The following is a 20248-nucleotide window of genomic DNA, read 5'->3' as shown; positions in this document are numbered from 1 at the left end:
TTTAGGTCTTCTTTAATTTTTTTTTTTAGCAGTGTTTTATAGTTTTCAGTGCAGTCATGTCTGTTAAAATTTTTTTCTTATTTTATTTTTTAATGCTATTATAACGAATTGGTTCTTGAATTTCACTAACCATTTTTTTCCTTTAGCATATATACAGTTCATTTTTAAGAACTTTTATTTTTGACATTTTCAGACATTACCACGTTTGCTTTAACATTCTCTATATATGCATATTACTTTTGTTTAATACCAGAGTAAGTTGTGGGCATAATGCCCCTTTACTCCTAAATACTTATTAAAAACAAGGACATTCTGTTTTATAACTAGTGTAGTTATCAAAATCAGGAGATTCACATTCATATAATATTACTGTCTGATCTATAGACCGTATTCAAAATTTGCCTGTCGTTTCACTAATGAGAATTATAACAAAATAAAATAAAATTCTGATTGAGGATCTAATCTAGGATCGCATGGTACATTTGTGTGTCTCTTTACTTACCTTTAATCTGGAATAATTTTCCCAAACTTTCTTTTTTTATGACCTTAATATTTTTGACAAGTACAGGCCATTTATTTTGTACAATGTTTCTCAATTTTTGTCTGATGTTTTTCATTATTAGATTCAGGTAATACATTTTTTTGACAGGAATACCTCAGAAATTATTCCTTCTCAGTACATTGTATCAGGAGGCACATGATAATTTGTGTGATTTCTCATAATGATGACTTTAATCACTTGATTAAGGTGGTTGATTAAGGTGGTATCTGCCAGATTTCTCCATTGTAAAGGTATTTTTCCCTTTGTAAATAATAAGAATCTTACGAGGAGATACTTTGAGACTATATACTCTAGTTTTAGCATCCACTGATGGATGATCTTTGCCTGAAACAATTATTACTCTGATGGTTGTCAAATGGTGATTTTTTTCTTTTTAATTCTGCCATTCACTTGATATTAATTGGCATTCTGTAGTAAGGAAGAGCTTTCCTTTCTTCCCTGTTTGTTTATTCACCTATTCTTATCAGTATAGATTCTTATTTTATTCTTGAGTTATTATTTGTTACTATCATTATTAACTTTAATGCTCAGACTGTTCCAGAGTTGGCCAGTGGTATTTCTTTAGGGTAGCTTTTGTTTGTTTTTAACATGTCCCCCTTGTTCCTTTTTTTTTTTTTTTTTAAACATTTTATTGTGGTTTGGGTGAAAGTTTACAGAGCAGATTAGTTTCCTGTTCAGCAAATTATACACATTTTGTTTCATGACATTAGTTGCAGTCCCCTCAATGTGATAGCACTCTACCCCTTTCCTCCCTGAGTTCTGCGTTTCCATTCGCCCATCTTCACTGCCCCTTCCTGCCTTCTGAACTTTGTTTTTGGGCAGATGGTGCCCTTTTGGTCTCATATGGTTGATTGTTCTGAGGAGCATGTTCTTCATGGTGTTATTATTCACTTTATAGGCCTGCCTCTTGTTTGGCTGAAACATGATCTTTGGGAGTGTGTTCTGTTTCAGGTTTGAAGAGTGTCTAAGGCCCATAGTCTCAGGGGTTCCACCAGTCTTTTTCGGACCAGTAGGTCTGGTCTTTTTTATGAATTTGAATTTTGTTCTACATTTTTCTCCCACTCTGTCCAGGACCTTCTATTCTATGTGATCCCAATCAGAGTCGGTAGTGGTAGTTGGGCACCATCTAGTTCTTCTGGTCTCAGACTAGTGAAGGCTGTGGTTTGTGAGGTCCATTAGTTCTTTGGACTAATTGTTTCCTTGAGTGTTTGATTATCTTCATTCTTCTTTGGTCTGGATGGGATGAGACTAAGAGTTGTATCTTAGATGGCTGCTCGCAGGCTTGTTCTTGAACACTTCTTATCTGCTTTCTGGTCCATCAAGATGGTCTGGACTTAGCTTGTATTTTTTTCAGCTCCAGTTCTGAAATCAGCCGTTTTTCGAGGGAGCCCTGGTTGCTTTTAGTTTAGTATACACGTACACGTCTGTCTGTGTAGTTGTCTATCTTAACATAATATGGATTCATACTGATAAACCTTCAATTCCAGTCTCTTACTACAAGGTTCATTTTAGCTGTACCCTTTGTTTATATTTGTAAGTTGCTATTCTCAGAGTGAGGAACCTGACTCCTGTTATCCACTTAACACCTACTTACTTGCTCAGCTGTAGAATACACATTTAGTAGTTTCAGAATTGCCAACTTGTTTCACTTGAAAAACAGATCTACTAACTAGAGTTCATACTTGTTTACAGTTCGTTTAGTTTTTAGTCTGTAGGTTGTGTTGTTGTTAGGTGCCCTTGAGTTGGTTCCAATTCATAGCAACCCTGTGTATAACAGAACAAAACTGGTCCTGCGCTGTCCTGTGCCATCCTCATAATCATTGCTGTGTTTGAGCCCATTGTTACAGCCACTGTGTCAGTCCATCTTGTCAAGGATCTTTCTCTTTTTCACTGACTCTCTACCTTACTAAGCATGATGTCCTCCAGGACTGGTCCCTCCTGATAACATGTCCAAAGTACGTGAGACAAAGTCTTGCCATCCTTGCTTCCAGGGAGCATTCTGGCTGTACTTCTTCCAGGATAGACTTGTTCTTTTTTCTGGCAGTCCATGGTATATTCAGTATTCTTCCACCAGCGCCATAATTCAAAGGCATCAATTCTTTGGTCTTCCTTGTTCATAGTCCAGTTTTCGCATGCATATGAAGTGATGGAAAATACCACGGTTTGGGTCAGGTGCACCTTAGTCCTCAGAGTGACATCTTTACTTTCTAACACTTAAAAGAGGTCTTTTGCAGCAGATTTGCCCATTGCAGTGCATCATTTGATTTCTTGACTGCTGCTGCTTTGGGTGTTGATTGTGGATCCAAGGAAAATGAAATCCTTGACAACTTCAGTATTTTCTCTGCCATGATGTTGCTTATTGGTTCAGTTGGGAGGATTTTTGTTTTCTTTACATTGAGGTATAATCCATACAGAAGGCTGTAGTCTTTGATCTTCTCTCAGTAAGTGCTTCAAGTCCTCTTCACTTTCAGCAAGCAAGGTTGTGTCATCTGCATATTGCAGGTTGTTAATGAGTCTACCATCAGTCCTGATGCCACATGTTTCTTCATATAGTCAAAATACTGTGTTCAAGAATTACTTGGGTTAGAGCCGTACCTGCCACCTTTCAGCATGATTATACTACTCATTTGGAATACAGATTAGGGAAAATTTACAAAGTATCACAACACTTTCTCTTTGCAAAGCTGTGGGAAGATAGGCACTGTCATACATTGCTGTTGGGAAAACAAATTGTCACAGTGTTTTTTTGGAGAGGAATTTATCAGTATTAACAAAATTACAGGGCATCTACCTTTTAACCCAGCATTTCCACTTCAGGAATTTGCCCTGAAGATACACCTTCAACAAAATGAAAATAAAGATTCATGCGGTTATTTGTGGCAGTGGTGTTTCTATTTACAAGGTATTAAAAACTTATCTAAATCAGTATATAGGGGTGTGGTTACATGAACAGTGGTATGGCCACATCGTGGAGTATTATGCAGCTGAGAAAAGAATGAGGAGGGTATCTGTGAAATAATACAGGGTTTTCCAGGATATACTGTTAAGTGAAAAAAGCAAAGTGCAAAATAGTATTGACAACATGCAATTTTTTTTTGTTTAGGATGAAGGAGAAATAAAATAGATGTGTGTATTATCATTTGTATGAAAAGAAACACAAGAAGAATAAAAAAGAAACTAATGAGATTGGTTATATACAGGAGATAGGTAGGAATGGGATGGAAATTGCGGGGGGGGATACAAGTGAGTCATGGACAGTTACAGTTCAAATACTTAAATAAGTAAACCAAAGATGGAGAATGAAAAACAAAATGGGATGCGAACAGAAAAGATGAAGCCCAATGCTATTAACAGCTGTAAAGTTCCTCTTAATATGGTCAGACACATCAGTTCCTTTCTATTGAAGGTTTGGTTCTAGAGCCCTTCTTTCTTCTGTGCCGGTATGGACTGTTTGTAGGGTGACCAACCATCCCGGTTTGCCCAAGACTGAGGGGTTTCCCGGGATGGAGGACTTTCAGTGCTAAAACCAAGAAAGTCCTGGGCAAACCAGAGCAAGCTGGTCACCCTGTTTGACATGCACATAGTTTTCTTGTGACTTCCATTCATCCTCACCTTGGGAGTTCTCTTCACCTTTCTCCTGTGTTATATCCTCTCTTTCCTAGATCCCATTGGAGTCTTGTTTTTTGTTGTTCTTTTATTTATGTAGAGCACGTTCTGAAGTTGCTTCCTGGGAACAAGTGCATAGGAGGTAAATTATTTGAGACCTTCTGTGGCTTTATTCTGTGTTCCACACTATTTTTGGTTTGGCTCAGAATTCTGAAAGATACTACTCTATTACATTCTCCAGAACTACTTTTGAGAAGTGTGATGCCATTCTGATTCCTTTGTATGTGTTCTCTCTGATGGAAGTCTCTTTTTATCATGTATTCCAAAATTTCATGGTGTGATGCTGAGGATTAGGTCTTTTCTCATTCACCATTTTGGCCATTTTGCCTTATTTACCTGGAAACTCATGTCTTTTCATTTGTAAAAATTTCTTGTATTTCTGTTTGTTTTCTCTTTCTGTTTGCTGGATGTGGGACTTTCTTTATGATAGAGTCTCTTTTCTTTTTCTTTTTTAGTCAGCCCTCTGGGAGATAATCTGTTTAAAAAAATTTTTTTTTTTAATTTTGTTTTAAATTTCTGGCACCTTGCTTATGTTCTCTGATGTTCCTTTATTTTATTTTAAAAAATAGCATCCTGTATTTGTTCTTTTGGCAGTCTTGAAACATTTACTATGAAATTTTATACATTATCTGTGTTTCTTCTCAAATCCTACTTTTGTTAGTATATTTTGGTTGCTATCTTTCATATTAACAGTTGTGTTCAGATAACTGGCGGTCCTGAATAAGCCCTTCATGGTGAGAGAGCTGATGGATTCTGTGCTTGTGGGCATAGTTTGTTGGCTGTGATAGAGAATGCAGACCCAGGTACGTTTTTTGGATCCCCCAATTACCTGTTAGCTGAAGGTGCTTTCTCTTGGGTTGATCACTTTTTTCAAGAGGAGAAATCCTCTCATCTTTTGCCAGCTAGTGGAGAGTAGGGTGGGATTGGGGTTGGGATATTACTACTACTGTTTGGGGACCTTTGGGAGCCAAATTGGGTAAGGGAGCTGATGGCATCACCATTTTTATGTGGGCTCTAAGTTATTGCTCCTGTTTATAGAGAGTGGCTCCTTGCTCTCCTCTGCTACCTCTTGAGTGGCACTTTGTGTTGTGTCTCCTATCCCAGACTCTCTGGTTCAGTCTAACCAGAATATAAACCTCCTATTTTCTCCTGGAGCTGGGGAAGGGTATTGACTGCTTAGGGACAAGGAGAGGACCTGAGGGGTCTTCTGAGGGGTATCGACTTTTAACCAGTTCTCCTGTTTTCAGCCCCATGCCTCACCTCTGTCTGTGGGTAGTTCCTGATACCTCCCCATCCTGGCCTCCTCTGGGCTTTTGCAGTACTCATTGACTTGCTTTTAAAATTTTTTTTTTTAAATAATATTTCACTGTGTTTTTGGTGAAAGTTTTCACAGCACATTAGGTTCCCACTTGAAAATTTCCACACAAATTGTTCATTGACATTAATTACATTTTTCAAAATGTGTCAACATTCTCTTTATTTGTGTTCTGGTTGTTCTGTTTCCAGTGCTGTAGTTTCCCTGTCGTCTTATGTTCTCATCTTTGCTTTAGAGTAATTGTTAACATTTTGGTCTCATATAGATGAGGTTTTGGGTTTTTTGGGGAACATTTTATTGTGCTTTAGGTGAAAGTTTACAGAACAAATTAGTTTCCTGTTCAATAATTTACACACAAATTGTTTCATGACATTGATTTCAATCCCTGCGATACGTTTGGCAGTGTATCAGATGTTAGTAATGTTGAGCATCTTTTCATGTGCTTATTGGCCATTTGTATGTCTTCTTTGGAGATATGTCTATTCAGATCCTTTGCCCCCTCCCCTTTTTTAAAGATACAATTCATGTAACATGCAATTCACCCATTTTAAAGGGTACAATTGAGTAGTTTTTAGTATACTCACAAGATTATGCAACCATCACCATTTATCTAATTCCAGAACATTTTCATCACCCCTAAAAGAAAACCCCGTACTCATTAGCAGCCTCCTCCTTCCTTCTTCCCCAGTAGCCCCTGACAACAACTAATCTACTGAGTTAGTTACTAGAACTTTATAAAAAACCAGGTCCTCCCATCTTGTTCTTCCTCAAGAGTGTCTAAGCTATTTGTGGCCCTTTGCTATTCCATGTAGAGTCAAGTTCTACAGAAATCCTATTGGGATTTTTATTGGACTTGCATTGACCGTACAGATTCACTTGGGAAGAATTGACATCTTTACAGTGTTGACACTTCTTAATCAAGAATATGGTGTAGCTTTCCATTTATTTAGATTTATGTTTTCTTCATGAACTAACTCAGTTAAAAAATGGGCAAAAGACTTAAATAGACCCTTCAAAAGGAAGATATGAGAATGGCCAGTAAGCTATAAAAAAAGAGCTCAACATCTTTAGTCATCAGGAAAATGAAAATTGAAACCACAATTAGGTACCACTACACTCGTACTAGAATAACTGAGATAAAAACAGTAACACCAAATGTTGGGGAGGATGTGGAGCACCCAGAACTCTCATGCAATGCTAGTGGAGTATAAACCTTTGGAAACCCGTTTGGCAGTTTTTCTTATAAAGTTAGACATCCATCTATCCTGTGATCCAGCAATTATACTTCTGGCTACTTACCCACGAGAAATGAAAACATGTCCACAAAAAGTCACGTACAAGAGTGTTCATAGTAGCTTTATTCATAATAGCCAACACCTGAAAATAAACCAAATGTCTATCAACAGGAGAATAGATAAATAGTTATATATAAATACTACTCTATAATAACAAATAACGAACTACTGATAAATGCAACAACGTGGATGAACCTCATAAACATTAGGCTGAGCGAAAGAAGCCAGACACAGAAGAGAATACATTCTGTGTGATTCTGTTTACGTGAAGATCAAGAATAGGCAAAACTAATTTAGGTGATAGACATCAAAACAATGGTTGCATCAGTGGGGTAGGGTGGAGATTGTCTAGGAAGGGGCACAGGGGAGCTTTTTGGGATGATGGAAATATTCTATATATTGATAAGATACATGCATCAACTGGTAAACTTAAGATCGTGTGCATTTCTCTCTATGTAAATTATGTTGTTGTTAGGTGCCGTCAAGTTGATTCTGACTCATAGTGACCCTGCGTACAGCGGGAGGAAATAATGCCCTGTCTTGCACCATCCTCAAAATCGTTGTTATGCTTGAGTTCATTGTTGCAGCCACTGTGTCAGTCCATCTTGTTGAGGGTCTTCCTCTTTTTCGCTGACCCTCTCCTTTGCTAAGTGTGATGTCCTTCTCCGGGGACTGGTCCCTCCTGATAACATGTTCAAAGTATGTGAGACAAAGTCTTGCCATCCTTGCTTTCAAGGAGCATTCCAGCTGTACTTCTTCCAAGACAGATTTGTTCTTCGGGCAGTCAATGGTATATTCAGTATTCTTCGCCAACACCGTAATTCAGAGGCGTCAATTCTTCTTTGGTCTTCCTGATTTATTATCTAGCTTTCTCATGCGAATGAGGTGATTGAAAATGTCCTCAAAGTGACATCTTTGCTTTCTAGCACTTTAAAGAGGTCTTTTGCAGCAGAGTTGTCCAGTGCAATAATATGTCATTTGATTTCATGATTGCTGCTTCCTGGGTGGTGATTATGAATCCAAGTAAAATGAAATCCTTGACAACTTAAATGTTTTCTTTGTTTGTCATGATGTTGCTTATTGGTTCAGTTGTGAGGATTTTTGTTTTCTTTGAGTGCAATCCATACTGAAGGCCGTGGTCTTTTTTTTGTTGTTGCTGTAGTTTAAGTGAAAGTTTACATTTCAAGTTATTCTCTTACACAAAAATTTATACATACATTGTTATGTGACCCTAATTGCTCCCCCTGTACTGTGACAGCACACTCCTCATTTCCACCCCTGATTTCTCATGTGCATTCAACCAGCTCCTGACCCTCTTTGCCTTCTCATCTCACCTCCGGACAGAAGCTGCCCATTTAGTCCCATGTATCTGCTTGAGCTAAGAAGCACACTCTTCATGAGTATCATTTGATGTCCCATAGTCCAGTCCAGTCTTCGTCTGAAGATTGGCTGAAGGTGGTTGTTTTAGTCATCTAGTGCTGCTATAACAGAAATACCACAAGTGGATGGTTTTAATGAAGAGAAGTTTATTTCCTCACAGTTAAAGTAGGCTAAAAGTCCAAATTCAAGGTGTCAGCTCCAGGGGAAGGCTTTCTCTCTCTCTTGGCCTTCTCATCAGTGTTCCCCCGGACTAGGAGCTTCTCGGTGCAGGGACCCCGGTCCAAGGGACGCGCTCTGCTCTCGGCACTCTGCTTTCTTGATGGTATGAGGTCCCCCTGTCTCACTACTCACTTCTGTCTTTTATATCTCAAGAGATTAACTCAGGACACAAATCCAGTCTTGTAAATTGAGTCCTGCCTCACTAACACAACTGCTGCCCATCCTCCCTCATTAACATCATAGAGGCAGGATTTACCACACATGGGAAAATCACTCAATACCGGGAATCATGGCCCAGCCAAACTGATGCACACATTTTTGGGGGGATGTAATTCAATCCATGACAGCCGTAGTCTTTGATCTTCCTCACTAAGGGCTTCAAGTCCTCTGCTTTCAGCAAGCAGGGTTGTGTCATCTGCATATCACAGGTTGTTTATGAGTCTTCCTCCAATCCTGATGCCTTGTTCTTCTTCATATAGTCTACCTTCTCAGATTATTTGCTCAGCATATAGATTGAATAAGTATGGTGGAAGGATACACAACCTTGATGCACGCCTTTCCTGACTTTAAACCACACAGTATCCCCTTGTTCTGTTCGAACAACTGCCTCTTGGTCTATGTACTGGTTCTGCATGAGCACAATTAAGTGTTCTGGAATTCCTGTTATTTGCAATGTTATCCATAATTTATTATGGTCCACACAGTTGAATACCTTTGCATAGTCAATAAAACACAGATAAACTTCTTTCTGGTATTCTCTGCTTTCACCCAAGATCTTTCTGACATCAGCAGTGATATCCCTAGTTCCATGTGCTCTTCCGAATCTGGCTTGAATTTCTGGCAATATAATAATAATGTAATTTTTAATTATGCCTCAATTTAAAAAAAGGAAAAGAATACAAGAATATACATTGAAAAGTAATATCTTTCCTACTTTTGTCCCCCTGGTCCCATTGATCCAAGGGCATTCTCCTACAAAAGGACAACACAATTATCACAATCACACTCAAGAAATTAAACATTTATGTGGCACTGTCATCCAGTATGCAGTTCACATTCAATTATCCCAAAAATATCTTTTATAGCATTTATATATATATATATCCATTACCTTTTTTTTTTTTTTTAAGCTTCTTAGTGGAAAATATCCTTGCAAAAAGTTAAAATATTGGGTCCTAGTACATATTTTCTGGCGTCTGTTAATTTTCAGTAGGCTATTTCCTTTTTGTCAAAATTCTAGAGGTAATATATGAGGAGGAGTTAATGGTATTTAACCTTTAAAAATACAGAATTAGAATTGCAAATCTTGCTTGCATTTTCTTAAAAGTTTTATTCTCCTGTTTACTTTTACGGAAAGCCAGGCTATGGCTTTAGAAACTTTGGGTAGTTGTTTGAATTGCAAACAAGTGAGTAGTGGTTCTATTTATGCTTGCTTAGTGAGATTTGTGATTGTTCCTAGGTTTCCCCTAGACTCTAGGGCCTAGAGGAGGGAAATTTTGACTTAGTGTGGTGCAGCATTTAGCGTCCCAATTCTTCTTTTTAAATCTTCTTTTCTTTTTCTTTTTTAAATTGTATTTATTTTATTGTTGTTGAGAATATACACAGCAAAGCATACACCAGTTTAACAGTTTCTACATGTATAGTTTAGTGACATTGATTACATTATTTGAGTTGTGTAACTATTCTTACCCTCCTTTTCTGAGTTCTTCCTCCTCGATTAACATAAACTCACTGCCCCCTAAGGCTTAAATCAAATTTTCTTGATTACAAAAATTAGTACGTATTAATTGTAGAAAATACTAGAAATCAAAGATAAAGTGAAGCACAACTCCAACACCTAAAGGTGATGATGGCTAACATTTTAGAGGTTATTTTCTGTGTGAATGTTCACACAATTTTCTTTCTTTAAACAGATAGTGGAATCATACTGTATGAAGTTAACTGCTTAATTCACTTGCCTTTTTGTTACTGATTTATGTGGTCTAGATACAAGCTCTTCATTAGCTATATGAACTGCAAATATCTTCCTGACTCTGTAGGTAGCTTGCCCTTTTGAAGAACCAAACCAAAAAAACCAGACCCCTTGCGGTCAAATCAATTCCAACTCATAGCAACCCTATAGGGCAGAGTAGAGCTGCCCCATGTAGTTTCCAAGGAGCAGCTGGTGGGTTCGAACTGCCAACCTTTTGGTTAGCAGCTGAACACTTAACCACTGTACCACCAGGGCTGCTTTGAAGAGCAGAAAATCTTAATTTTAATGTAGTTCAGTTGCTCAGTGTTTTCTTTTATAAGGATTAATGCTTTTTCATGTTTTGTGTAAGTCTTAGAAATGAAGTGTTGGGTTGAAAGCCATTTAAATTTTTTAGATTTTGCTAACAGCTTACTCGCCCACTGGCAGTGTAGGAACTTTTGATACTATTTTCACTCCTTCCAAAAGCGGGTGCGTGATTTTCCCACGTTCTTGCCAGGACTGGAGTTTTTGGGTCAGTTTTGCCAATGTAATAGATTTCCTCCATTTGTTAATGAGTATTTTATCTTACCTTGCCTGTGAGATTCAGAGATTAAATTTGTTTCATCATTCCAAGAAAATGGGAGTCAATAAACATGATTGCAAGATTAATACTAAAAATATTCTTCAGTGTTTGATTGAGGAGCACTTAAGGCCAGTAGGGAAAAAAGATAAGGATCTAAACACCATTTTTTAATTTAAGTCAGCATGGTTTTAGCTTAAATTAATGAAAATAAACTAATGAAAACTTAATATAGTGGATCAAGGGAGCCTTAAAATTGATGAGTAAGATTTTTGTGGGTTCCTCTTAAAAATTTATGGTACATATTCAAAAAGTAGAATCAAGATTTTACCTGCTTATCTTCACACACTTTTATTTTGGAAGACCCCGCCCCCTCCGGTAACATCTCTGCTCCTCCGTCTTCTAACCTCCAGTAATCATACTACTTCCTTGTTGCGAGGTATAAGGCAGCTCCTTGGAAATGAATAGAGTTTAATTCTTGATTATACAATAGGGCCTTTTGGAAGAAGCTTTTGTTAGGTGATGAAATTTAGGGTGGAGCTTTCCTCCACACACTAGCCTCATTGCCAGTACCTTAGTTTAGATCTTCAGCATTTTTCATTGGACTTCTGTGGTAGTCTAACTCTTCTCCCTGCCTCCGGGCTTCCATGGTTGCCAGAACGAAATTCCTAAAACTCAGATCATTCTCCTGGTTAATATCCTTCAGAGACTAAAACAATAAAAATCCCTTAGCACAGTGTGGTATCATCTGCCCTCTTGCTCTAGCTCTCTAGCCTCCCCACTTATCTGGCTCCCCACACCCTTACTGAAATCTAGTTTCCCTGAGTTTGGAATGTTCTTTCACATTTGCTCATCCCACTATCCTGAATTCCCTCCTGCCTCCCCACTGCCAACCCATCTGCCTAGTAACTAACTACTTTAGAACTCCATTCAAGTAACACCTCCTCTTGGAAGTCTTACCACCTGACAACCTTCTGTACCCCCTGCCCTCTTTCTCCCAACTCAGTGAGTTAGGTGCTCCTTCTTTTGAGCTGCTGCAGCTCTGTATATACTTCTATCACTGTGTTTTCTACTGTAATCGTTTTGATTTTCTCCTCCTATTGATTGAGCTCCTTGACAGAAGGGCCCTGATTCCCCCTCATCACTCCTCCCCGCTCCCACCACAGAACTAGCATTGTGTACCTTGTAGGAAAACCAGAAAAGCAAACCCGTTGCTGTTGAGTTGGTTCCTATAGAACAGAGTAGAACTGCCCTATATGGTTTCCAAGGCTGTAAATCTTTTACGGAAGCAGACTGCTACATCTTTCTCCTGCGGAGTGGCTGGTGGGTTTGAACTGCCAACATTTTGGTTAGCAGTTGAACGCTTAACCACTGTGACACCGGGGCTCCTTGTAGTTATAGGAGGTACTCCATAAATATTTAGTGGATGATTGAATCCAAAATTATCTTTTTTTTTTTTTTTGATAATAATTTTTCTAAATTTTATTTAGTTTGTTGATGAGAATATACACAGGAAAATATACACCAGTTCAGCAGTTTCTACATGTACAATTTAGTGATATTGGTTACATTTTTCAGGTTATATAACCATCCTCACCCTTCTTTTCTGAGTTATTCCTCCCTCATTAACATAAACTCACTACCCCCTAAGATTCCTGTCTAATAGTTGCTGTTGTCAGTTTGAGCCCATACAGAGGCAGACCTCTTTGACTAGTTAAGCTAAACTATTGTTAGGTTTTAAGATAACTTCAGGGGATATTTTTGGTTTAAGTTTTAAAGATTATCTCAGGGCAGTAGTTTCATGGGTTTATCTACCCTCCGTGGCTCCAGAAAGTCTAGATTTTACAAGCATTTGAAATTCTGTTCTACGTTTTCCCCCCTTTTGATCAGGATTCTTTTGTGGAATCTTTAATCAAAATGTTCAGTAATGGTAGCCAGGCACCATCCAGTTCTGGTCTGAGACAAAGGAGGCAGTTGTTCATGGAGGCAATTAGCCACACATTCCATTTCTTCCTCCCATTCCTGACTCTCCTTCTTCCTTTGTTGCTTCAGGTGAATAGAGACCAATTGTTGTGCCTTGGATGGCCACTTGCAAGCTTTTAAGACCCCAGGCACTATGCAGTGAACTAGGAGGTAGAACAGAAGCACTAAACATGTTATTAGACCAGTTAACTGGGATGTCCCATGAAACCATGACCCTAAACCTGCAAGTGAAGGAACCAAATCCCATAAGGTGTTTGGTTATACACAAGCAACCTCAGCAGCTACTTTTTTTTTTCTGGTCGTTGTTATAAATATATCTATCATACAGCTTTTGCCAGTTCAACTTTTTACAGGGATACAACTTATCAACAGCAATTATAATAATCGGCTGTGCATCGCTACCCTTAATCAATGTGGCTTTTCCATCACTGTTAACTCCTTTTTTCCTTCTCCTTCCCACCCTTGTTACCACTAATAAACTTTGGTTTCTGTTCATTTACCGTTTCTTGTCTTTTTGTATGAGTGAGGTCATACAATATTTGTCCTTTTGTGATTGACTTATTTCACTCAGCAAAACGTCTTCCAGCCCTATCCATATTGTAGCATGTATCAAGACTTCATTTCTTCTCCTGGCTGAGTAGTAGTCTATTGTGTGTATTTGTCACATTTTGTTTATCCATTCATCTGCTGATGGACACTTAGGTTGTTTCCACCATTCTGATACTGTGAATAGTGCTGCAGTGAACGTTGGTGTCCAGTCTCTTTCTGCTTTCACGTCTTTTGTGTATACACTTAAGAGTGAAATTACATCTTTCTTAATGATGTATGTATGAAAAGAACTTTTTGAGAAAAAGGTCAGTTAGAAAGGGTATCAATATTCTAAGTCCCTCTTTTCCAAAAGTATACTAAGTTAGAAATGACTAACGTGCTTATAAAGGATCGCTGGTGGCACAATGGTTAAGCAGTCGGCTGCTAACTGAAAGGTTGACGATTTGAACCCACCATCTGCTCCACAGGAAAAAAGACCTGGTGATCTTTTCCCGTAAAGATTACAACCTAGGAAACCTTATGGAGCAGTTCTTGTCTGCTGTGTAGGGTCGCTGTGAGTCAGAATCTACCTGACTGCACACAACAACAGTGTACTTATAGGATTGATGGGGTTTTGCTCACCTGAGTTGTGCCTTGCTGTCACAGAAGGATGCCCTGCAGTGGTCTCGCAGTCCAGCTGCGGTGGAAGGAGAGGAGCCAGAGGACACAGCCGATGTGGAGAGCTGTGGGTCTAATGAAGCTAGCACTGTGAGTGGTGAAAATGATGGTAAGTACCCTTGACAAGATGGGTGAAGAGCCACAAGCATTCCCTAGTACTAACCTTTATTTTCCTCTCTTCCAGTGTCTCTTGATGAAACATCTTCAAATGCATCCTGTTCTACAGAATCTCAGAGTCGGCCTCTTTCCAATCCCAGGGATAGCTACAGAACTTCCTCGCAGGTGGGAAGGAGAGTTGGTAGCTAGGCTGGGAGGATGAATGAGGGCAGACACAAGGCAGGATTCTTCTTCCTTCTGCAGTTAAACTGTGGATGTGTTTGAAGAATGGAGAAAATAAGTTTGGTCTCCACCTCTTGGTGCCATTTAAAAGAGGGCCATAGCAAAGGTGGAAAGTAGACTTGAGAGCAGAATGATTTGTTTTTCTCTCTACTATGACTGGATGACTTTGTTCATTCTTGTAATAAACATGGGGACATCTAAGGGAGAAGTATGGTACAGTGCAAAGTGGTGAGAACATGAGCTTGGAAGTCAGAGAGACCTCAGTTTGAATTATGGCCCTGCCACTTACTAGCTTTGGGACCTTGGGCAAATTACTTATCTGTAAAATGTAAGACATTGCATTCTTTTCAGCTTGGGATGAAGATGTGAAGAAGAGATGTTACATGTAAAGTGCTTGGCACAGTGGCTGGCACATTAGCCTGGGCTGCTGTTAGCATTACCTGCTGGTCTGGTTGAATGCACACTGTTTTCACAAAAGACTAGGAGAGGTATATCAAGAGGGAGTCCTGTTGTGTCCCTGCAGATGACTCAAGGCTCTTTTTAATTCCCTCTTGGAATATAGGCAAACAAGCAAAAGAAAAAGACTGGTGTGATGCTGCCTCGAGTTGTCCTGACTCCTCTGAAGGTAAACGGGGCCCACGTGGAATCTGCATCAGGTATGTGTAAACTCAGGATTGTGCTGCCTTTTCCTCAGGTCCTGTACCTGCCTCCCTCTGTCAGCCATTTCTGACCTAGGTAGTGTGATGCCAGTAGAGCTGTTTAGCTGCAGAGTCGGAGACTCAGCCTCTGGAAGGCAACACGCTGTGGTGGTGAGACCCGACTTAGGTTCTAGTGTTGGGCTCTGCTGTGTGCCTTCCTCTTGCCTCACAGGGTGGTTGTGAGGATCCGATGAAGGAGTGTGCAAGTGCTTTGTAAACAGTGGAGTCCTGTACAAATGTAAGATGGTGGTTTGGCATTCTTAAGATGATATTTTAAAGCCAGACCATGAAGTGATGATTTCACAAGGCTGGGATATAGAAGCATCCAGTATTGCTGGCAGCATCTCAGGGAGAACTGGGAGAAATAAGCTTATCTGAGAGCCATGGGTGTGGCGTGTGATACTTTTGACTAGTGGAATATTGTGTCTTCAGGGTTCTCGGGCCGCCATGCCGATGGTGAGAGTGGCAGCCCGTCCAGCAGCAGCAGCGGCTCTCTGGCCCTGGGCAGCGCTGCTATTCGTGGCCCGGCTGAGGTCGCCCGGGACCCTGCCCCGCTCCTGAGAGGCTTCCGGAAGCCAGCCACAGGTGAGTGGCTTGGCACTCATTTCTCTACCTGTAAAGGGGGTCCCTGCAGGCCTAGTGAGAAGATGATGTCTTCTACTCCATTTCCTTGACCAATTTACTTTTGCTTCTTGGGTGGCCCTCTATTTTATTGTTTGTTTTACCTTGTATTTTGCTTATTTTATGTATAGATATTCTCTGCTAGACTGTGAGAGAACTCCTTGTGGACAGAGGTGGTGCCACATTGGTCCTTGTATGTCTCTAAGGGCCTAATCTGGTGCCTGGCTTGGTACTGCTTAATAAGCGTTTGAGTGAGGGAAAATTGCTTGTGAGCTTCTCAGTGAAGAATTCCAACATCCATTTTCTTTCTTTGGTAGCATCCTGCCACGTTTAGAATTTCCCTTTTTTCAACCTAGTCAGTATGCTGTGTGGAAACATACGTTGAATTTTGGGGATGCAAACAAATTCAGTAGTGCTATAGGGGGCCCCCACCCCACCCCCTAGTAGGACTATTGCAAGGCAGGTATGCTGTTTGCTATTTCAGGATTTATTTCTTACAGGCCACACGCTTTTGTTTGTTTGTTTTTGGTAGATAAGCCACATTAAACCATTAAGACTAGCCTTGGCTTCTGAAAATTAGAATAAACCATTGCCCAAGTGGGAACTAAGTTTGCTGTTGTGCTGCTTTTCCAGCTAATCAGCATTGCTCCATGCAAGGTCTGACAGGTCTCTATTCTTAGTGGTCTCAAGTCAAAGTAACATTTGCTTAGGCTTCTGTGAAAGGTATTGACATTTCGGTTGGCTTTGAACAACCCTTAGTACATTTCTGCATGTAGAACGTACGACTCCAGCCCCTTCACAGAAGGCTTCTGCAGATTTTTCTGTAGTATACTAACTAGATTTGCTTTTAGACAACTTCTGTCGTTTTTCCAATTGGGCTTTGTGGAACCTGTTCTCCAACTTTGAAGGGAAGCTGAGAACCTGCCCCCCGCCTGGTTTTTCGTGGGAAGTGTGTCCTCTTCAGGCTGTGACGCAGCCTGGTAAAGTTTGTCTGAGAGGATGCAAGCCCAGCTGTGTGCTGCGTCTAATGGTAATGTCAGTAACCTAGAAAGAAAGATTATAAAATACAAATGAGGGTGAACTGGAAGATTGAGTAGATGGTGTGCAGATAAGCCTCGGTAATGTGGTGCTGCCACCAGAGTATTCCTCTCAGTTAGCATTTGCTTTTTTTACTTTAAGAAGATGAAAACCTATACCTTGCTTCTTATTGCATCAAAAATCACAGGTCAAATGAAACGCAACAGAGGGGAGGAGATAGATTTTGAGACACCTGGGTCTATTCTTGTCAACACCAATCTCCGTGCTCTGATCAACACTCGGACCTTCCATGCCCTCCCATCTCACTTCCAGCAGCAGCTCCTCTTCCTCCTGCCTGAAGTGGACAGACAGGTGGGATGGGTAGCCTCTTCTTTGTCTCTCTCTGGGCGGGCTTCTCTTTTTTCTAAGTTTCTTTTTAATTGTTTTTGCCTTCTTCTAGGTGGGGGCAGATGGCCTGTTGCGTCTCAGTAGCAGTGCATTGAATAATGAGTTTTTCACCCATGCAGCTCAGAGCTGGCGGGAACGCCTGGCTGACGGTAGGTAGACTGCATTATCTTAAAGGGCTTGAGATGTGCCTGCCATGTGTGCTATTATGTGCCTCCCACTATTTAAAAACCAAGCACTCATTTTTCACCAACCTCTTGTCTCTCAAGGGATATTTAGTATAAGGTAGGTTCTCCTCACAGTACTGATGAATGTGGTGAGTGTTAATGCACCACACAGCTCCATACCTAAAGAAGGTACAGAGTATTTGATTAGTGACTGTTCCTCTCAATGTGGGCTCTCTTTGTTTGTGGACTTCCACAAGATTGTGTATCTTCATCCTGAAAACTATAACCTTCTATTCTTTGTAATAATCATGTCTGCATAGGTAGAAGACAGTGCACTGTGGCAGCGACCTGTTGTGCTCCATCGTGCTCTCTCTTTTTAACGATTGTCACTTGGCGTGATTGTTAGCTTCTCAGTTTTGTAGCGAGGTACCCAACACTACCCCCAGGTTCAGTGATTTGCTAGGAGGATTCACAGGACCCAGCATACAGTTGTACTCACAGCTGTCATTTATTATAGCAAAAGGATACAAAGCAAAATCAGCAAAGGGGAAAAGGCATGTGAGGCAAAGTCTGGAGGTTGTTGTTAGATGCCATCGAGTCAGTTCTGACTCATAATGATCCTGTGTACAACAGAATGAAACACTGCCTGGTTCTGTGCCATCCTCCCAGTCATTGCTGTATGTGAGCTCATTGTTGCAGCCACTGTGTCAGTCCATCTCATTGAGGGTCTTCCTCTTTTTTCGGTGACCCTCTACTTTACCAAGCATGATGTCCTTCTCCAGGGATTAGTCCTTCCTGATTACATGTCCAAAATACGTGAGACTAAGTCTCGCCATCCTCACTTCTAAGGAGACCTGCACAAATTTCCAGTGGAGTCACATAGAGCACACTTAAGTCCCCTAGTTATGAGCTGTGACAACACATGTGAAATGTTACCTAGCAGGGAACCTTGTTTAGGGTCTTTATTGGGGGCAGATCATGTACGTAACCTGCCTGGCATGTACCCAAATTCCAGACTCTCAAAAGGGAAGCATGTATTCAACACAAACTATATTGTTTGCATAAACACCTCAGGCACTGTGAACCACTCTTGTCAGTTATGGGTGGAAGGGAGCCCTCCCAAAATCCAAGTTCCCAGATGCCAGCCAAGGACCAACCTTGTAAGCAGGCCTTCTTTCTAAAGATAAGCAGTTAGGCCTGCTGTGTTAACTCTTTCCTGCATAGGGAGTGAGAAGATTTAAAAAAAAAAAAAAAAAAAAAAACATGTTACTTGTTGTTGAATGACCGACTGATTATTCTAGGGAAGAGTAACTCTTTTTTTATAGGAGACATGTTAGCTCTGTCCCGAGTTTGAGTGTGCTGTGAGAGGGCCTTTGGAGACAGGGGCAAGCGTGAAAAAGATGGTAAGAGTTCAGAAAATTAACTCCAAAGTCACATGTACTTTGAAAAGTCCAGATGTGGTAGAACCAGAAGATTTGGCTGTCTATAAGGTGAATGTTAATATCCTGAATGCAGTCACTAGAAAATGTTTATTTCTCTCTAGGTGAATTCACTCATGAGATGCAAGTCAGGATACGACAGGAAATGGAGAAGGAGAAGAAGGTGGAGCAATGGAAAGAAAAGTTCTTTGAAGACTACTATGGGCAGAAGTAAGGCACTTGGTGCTGAGTCTTGGTCTGGGCTTTTGGGGGCGTTGAGGCAGGTGGTCTTAAAGTAGTGCATAGTTATGTGTTGGACAGTAATGTGGAGATATCAGTAACTCGGGTCATTTTGGTTAATGCTGTTCATAGTGATGCTAATGTACATTTTTCTGTGGTAAGTGTTATGCATCATGCAGTTTTATTTTGTATTTATTGTGTTCTGAGAGACCTATCTGAGTGCATAGTATTCATAGAAATAAGATACCGTATTTTACATAAATAACACGAGCCTTCAACGTTTGTTTGCCAACCGCTCCCTCCACCCACAAGATATTTTCAGAAGTGCTGCTATGCCAATTTTTTTTTTTTTTTTACATGTTGCTGTTTTGAGGAAAAAAAAAAAAAAAGCATGGCATGCTTCGAAAATACCTCATGGAAGGAGGGAGTGGTCGGCAAACAAAAGTAGAAGGTGTGCGTTATTTGCGTAAAAAGCAGTGGACATGCCTTCTCTGGCCTGTAACTGATGGTGTGGGTTTGGTTTCAGATTGGGTCTGACCAAAGAAGAGTCATTGCAGCAGAACTTGGGCCAGGAGGAGGCTGAAATCAAGAGTGGTTTACATGTCCCAGGAGAATCAGCAAGGCCACAGCGTGGTCTGACCACCAGACAGCGTGATGGGCATTTCAAGAAACGCTCTCGGCCGGATCTCCGAACCAGAGCCAGAAGGAACCTATACAAAAAACAGGAGCCAGAACCAGCAGGGGTTGCTAAGGATGTGAAATCTGTGGCACCAGACGCCCCCCTCTACAAGGATGGAGAGGCTAAGGCTGACTCGGCGGGGGTGAGCAGTCCCCACCTGCCAGGCATGTCCTCTCCAGCACCCAGCCCAGAGGGTCCCGAATTCCCAGCTGAACCTGCAGCTTCCCGGATCCAGACCGAGCTGGACGACTTGGCGTGTGCCTCTGCAGCTCCAGACAGAATTCCCAGCTTGCCTCAGGAGACTGTGGATCAGGAGCCCAAGGACCAGAAGAGGAAATCCTTTGAGCAGGCGGCCTCTGCGTCCTTTCCCGAAAAGAAGCCCCGGCTTGAAGATCGTCAGTCCTTTCGTAACACAATTGAAAGTGTTCACACCGAAAAGCCACAGCCCACTAAAGAGGAGCCCAGAGTCCCGCCCATCCGGGTAGGCAGCTGCTTGTTTCCAGGCTG

The 20248-nt window shown here is 40.7% G+C and overlaps 1 protein-coding gene across 1 annotated transcript in view; it reads left to right on the top strand.

Moving 5' to 3' along the window:
• Positions 1-20248, top strand: part of ASXL1 (ASXL transcriptional regulator 1) — an 80787-nt gene that overhangs the window by 49318 nt on the left and 11221 nt on the right. Inside the window, exons 5-12 of the mRNA XM_004370455.3 lie at positions 14146-14266; positions 14342-14439; positions 15059-15152; positions 15627-15779; positions 17041-17204; positions 17293-17389; positions 18948-19053; positions 19589-20222. Of these exons, the coding sequence (XP_004370512.1) occupies positions 14146-14266; positions 14342-14439; positions 15059-15152; positions 15627-15779; positions 17041-17204; positions 17293-17389; positions 18948-19053; positions 19589-20222 (1467 nt within the window). The remainder of the gene's footprint in view (positions 1-14145; positions 14267-14341; positions 14440-15058; positions 15153-15626; positions 15780-17040; positions 17205-17292; positions 17390-18947; positions 19054-19588; positions 20223-20248) is intronic.

This window comes from Trichechus manatus, unplaced genomic scaffold, assembly GCF_000243295.1.
Source record: "Trichechus manatus latirostris isolate Lorelei unplaced genomic scaffold, TriManLat1.0 scaffold00008, whole genome shotgun sequence".
Lineage (NCBI taxonomy): Eukaryota > Metazoa > Chordata > Mammalia > Sirenia > Trichechidae > Trichechus > Trichechus manatus.
This window is presented reverse-complemented; position numbering and strand designations above follow the sequence as displayed.